We start from the raw sequence: 3,092 nt of genomic DNA on the forward strand, positions 1-3,092 counted from the left end.
TTAAACACTCAGCAGGTTATTGATTATAGCGGGCCGCCAGCAGAGAAACCTGTTCAGTTTTAGAAAAACAGTGCGGAATTGACCTTCCACTGCACTGTGCGGTATCCCGACGCACTTCGTGCGAGTAACGAATGATATGTTATTCAGGGAAAAGGAAAGAAAGCAAATTTGTGTAGCTTGGAATAGTGATTTTGGCACACAAATGTATAAAACATTTCCTAGACTTGGTATTCGCCCGTTTACTGTCTTAATATATGCGACATTTTTGTGAATTGTTATGCGCGATTTATTTCTTCAGTATAATTCCAACCCATCCTCCTTCCCGCAAGTAAGAGTTCCTTTTTTATCGTTCAAAAGAGAGTTTCAGCTAGGCTGTTATTCGGCAGAAACTCTAAATTTTAATTTATGCGTCAATCGTTTTTTTATAAAAACCTGGATATGGCCTGTTTTTCTCGGTTGAGAAAATCTTTATGGTATAGGGTAATTCAGTGCCCAAAAATTGTACTGGTTCAAAAAGTTGGAGATTTGTTCTACACATACATACATCCACGGGCAATACTCATTGCGTGCGATGGACCAATATTCCAAACGGTGACGACTTTTGTGGTTTAAAAAACGCAAACTTTATTTACAGAAGAGCACCACTGGCCGATGTCGTGGTGGGTTCCGGCATCTTTTTTTTTACCTTTTTTATACCAAGTTTTTACAGGAGTCATGTGACCATTCCGAACGTTTGCACTGCACAACAAAACATAAATAAGGTAAATATTAGGGAGCAGTACAGTGCAGTGTCCTTCCTATCCCGGGTCACTTGGCGACGTTAAACCCAACACACAAAATCACACGATGAGGAAGCACTCTTTGCTTTTTCATAATAACACAGCCTTCTTGGGAAATGAGCTCAGCATGAAGCAGCACGAGCAGGTTCGCTAGAAAGGTGTCCACAATCCAGCTCAACCAGTCGACCCTCGTGAACAAAGCCACCACTGACAGGCCGCCCATTCCTCGAAAGTCAGCAAAGTTCTTCAATGCCACTCAACTCGTCATCACTGAACTGAGCACCTGACTCATCGGAGGAGGAGTTGCACGAATCACAAATGCTGAAGACAAGTGGTTCGATTTCACTATCCGCAATCATGCCCCGTTCCCATGCTTCAGCTTCAACTTGCTCTACATGAGCGCAGCAGTTTTGCCACTTTTCCTGTTTTACAGATGCCAGTGCTTCTGGCAGAAGCTTCTCTACTTCAGCCAAAGTGAAACCCGTATTCCGTGCTGTGATGTACCCCTTTACCTGGCTCCAAACAAGCTCGATTGGGTTGAACTAGCAGTGGTATGGTGGTACACGAAGCACTTCGTGGCCGTGGGTAGCCGCCAGAGTGTCGATGCGGTACACAATACTGGGTGTGTTGACCTTTTGGGAAAGTTCCAGCAGTTCAGCTCTCACCGTGTCCTCTGACCACGGAACACCTTTCTTTGTGAGCCAAAGCTGAATATCAGCTTTCCGCGTCGACTTGGTAGGTGCTTTCTCAAGAGCTACGCTGCGGTATGGCGCATTGTCCATGACAATAACGCTATTAGGCGGAATGTTTGGCAAAAGCTTGTCGGTGAACCACTCCTCAAAGTATCTGCCATCCATCTCAGAGTGGTAGTCAGCGCTTCCCCCCTTTTTCGCTCGAAAGTAGTCAGCAGCTCCTTCGATGAAACCAGTTGCACTGCTGCCAGCATGTACGAGGATCAAACGGGCCCCTTTGCCCGAGGGTGCAGCCAATCCTGTCGTCAGACCTTTGAGGAAGGCATCTTGCGATGACTTCACAGTCGTGTTCTGCCAAACGTACTCCTTCATGTGCCCTGCGTTGACCCATGTTTCATCCAAGTAGATGATGCACATGTACAAAGCAAAACGAACGAGCGCACGAGTTAGCGCACACAAGTAAACATACCCACAGCAGTAGCTTGAGTCTTGGCATGACCATAGTCGAAAATACTGCAAAGGACAACTTGAGCAAAAAGTACAAAAAGCATTCATATGCATATTCTATTTTCTTTGTTACCCCCTCATATGCTGACTGCTCTTTCGTAAACAGCTGCTTAGCGTCAATCGAGGAAAAAAACGGTCGGCGTCAGTGCTTTCTTTAGTCGGGCTTTAATTCGGCACGTAGGTGGCATTTGGCTGTCAGTTCTGATTCATGGCAAGTTCACATGTCACGCATGCGGTATTCGGTAAGAATTCATTGGCCGTCGCTATCATTTTGCACAAATGGAAACAAAAATAGACACCGAAATTCCCAACAATGCTGCCAGTAACTCGCTTCTTTCATAGGAATGAGCACTTACCGCACCAAACGGCGGAGATTTAGCGAATAACTCTCACCGATTGAGGCAAATACCCCCACCCAACAAAACAAAAGTCGTGAAATGCGACCTGCAAGCAATTACCTTGCTTAACCGTTTTCTTTTTTCCAGGTTGTAATTCAGGTGTAATACTCTCCATTACGATTATAAAGTTGCAATGCTAACATCAAGTGTTATATCAAGGCAATCTACATGTGCTGCGTAAGGAAATATGAAAATAACGGTTCTCACCTGCCCTGTCCTCGAAATTTCTTGATCGCCCGCAAGTACCTACGACGCCAGGCAATGATGTCACTGCGCTCGATTAGCGCAAGATTCCGTTTTCTCTTAGCAAAGGTGAAGCCGATCTCCTTCATTAGCCTCCACAAGGTGGTTTTCGTGAAGTTCGGCAAGTCGTCGTCTTCGTTGACAGCCTTTATCACACTGTCCAGTGTTGGGATCTCCCTCTTGGCGTACATGCTCTACACTTTCAGACGGATGGCATGGATTGTCAAGCTGTCATTGTAGAAAACAGATTTGAAGATGGAGCTCGGAGGCGAGGAAGAAGAAGCAGCCAGGGTCACGCTCTGCACATTTTTTTTTGTTCTGTCAACAATAAACCGAAGACGTATCGGTTATGCGGTCTCTCTGGTCCTTCTGAAACATGGTGCCGTGACCAGGAGTGATCTGAAGACAGACGCAGAGACTTCAACCCCATTCGCAACAACGGGTTGAAGAACGAAGCAGTGGCGTCTGGCTCA

The 3,092-nt window shown here is 45.8% G+C and overlaps 1 protein-coding gene across 1 annotated transcript; it reads right to left on the minus strand.

The window, feature by feature from the left end:
* Positions 1 to 1,321: 1,321 nt before the first annotated feature.
* LOC142793706 (uncharacterized) lies at positions 1,322 to 2,810 on the minus strand. Its single transcript, XM_075885801.1, has 3 exons — positions 2,584 to 2,810; positions 1,941 to 1,984; positions 1,322 to 1,848 (listed from the first exon to the last, which is right to left on the minus strand). Exons 1-3 carry the CDS (start codon positions 2,808 to 2,810, stop codon positions 1,322 to 1,324), a joined length of 798 nt encoding a protein of 265 aa, XP_075741916.1.
* Between the last annotated feature and the right edge of the window lie 282 nt (positions 2,811 to 3,092).

The sequence above is a fragment of the Rhipicephalus microplus genome, chromosome 2 (genome assembly GCF_043290135.1).
Source record: "Rhipicephalus microplus isolate Deutch F79 chromosome 2, USDA_Rmic, whole genome shotgun sequence".
NCBI lineage: Eukaryota > Metazoa > Arthropoda > Arachnida > Ixodida > Ixodidae > Rhipicephalus > Rhipicephalus microplus.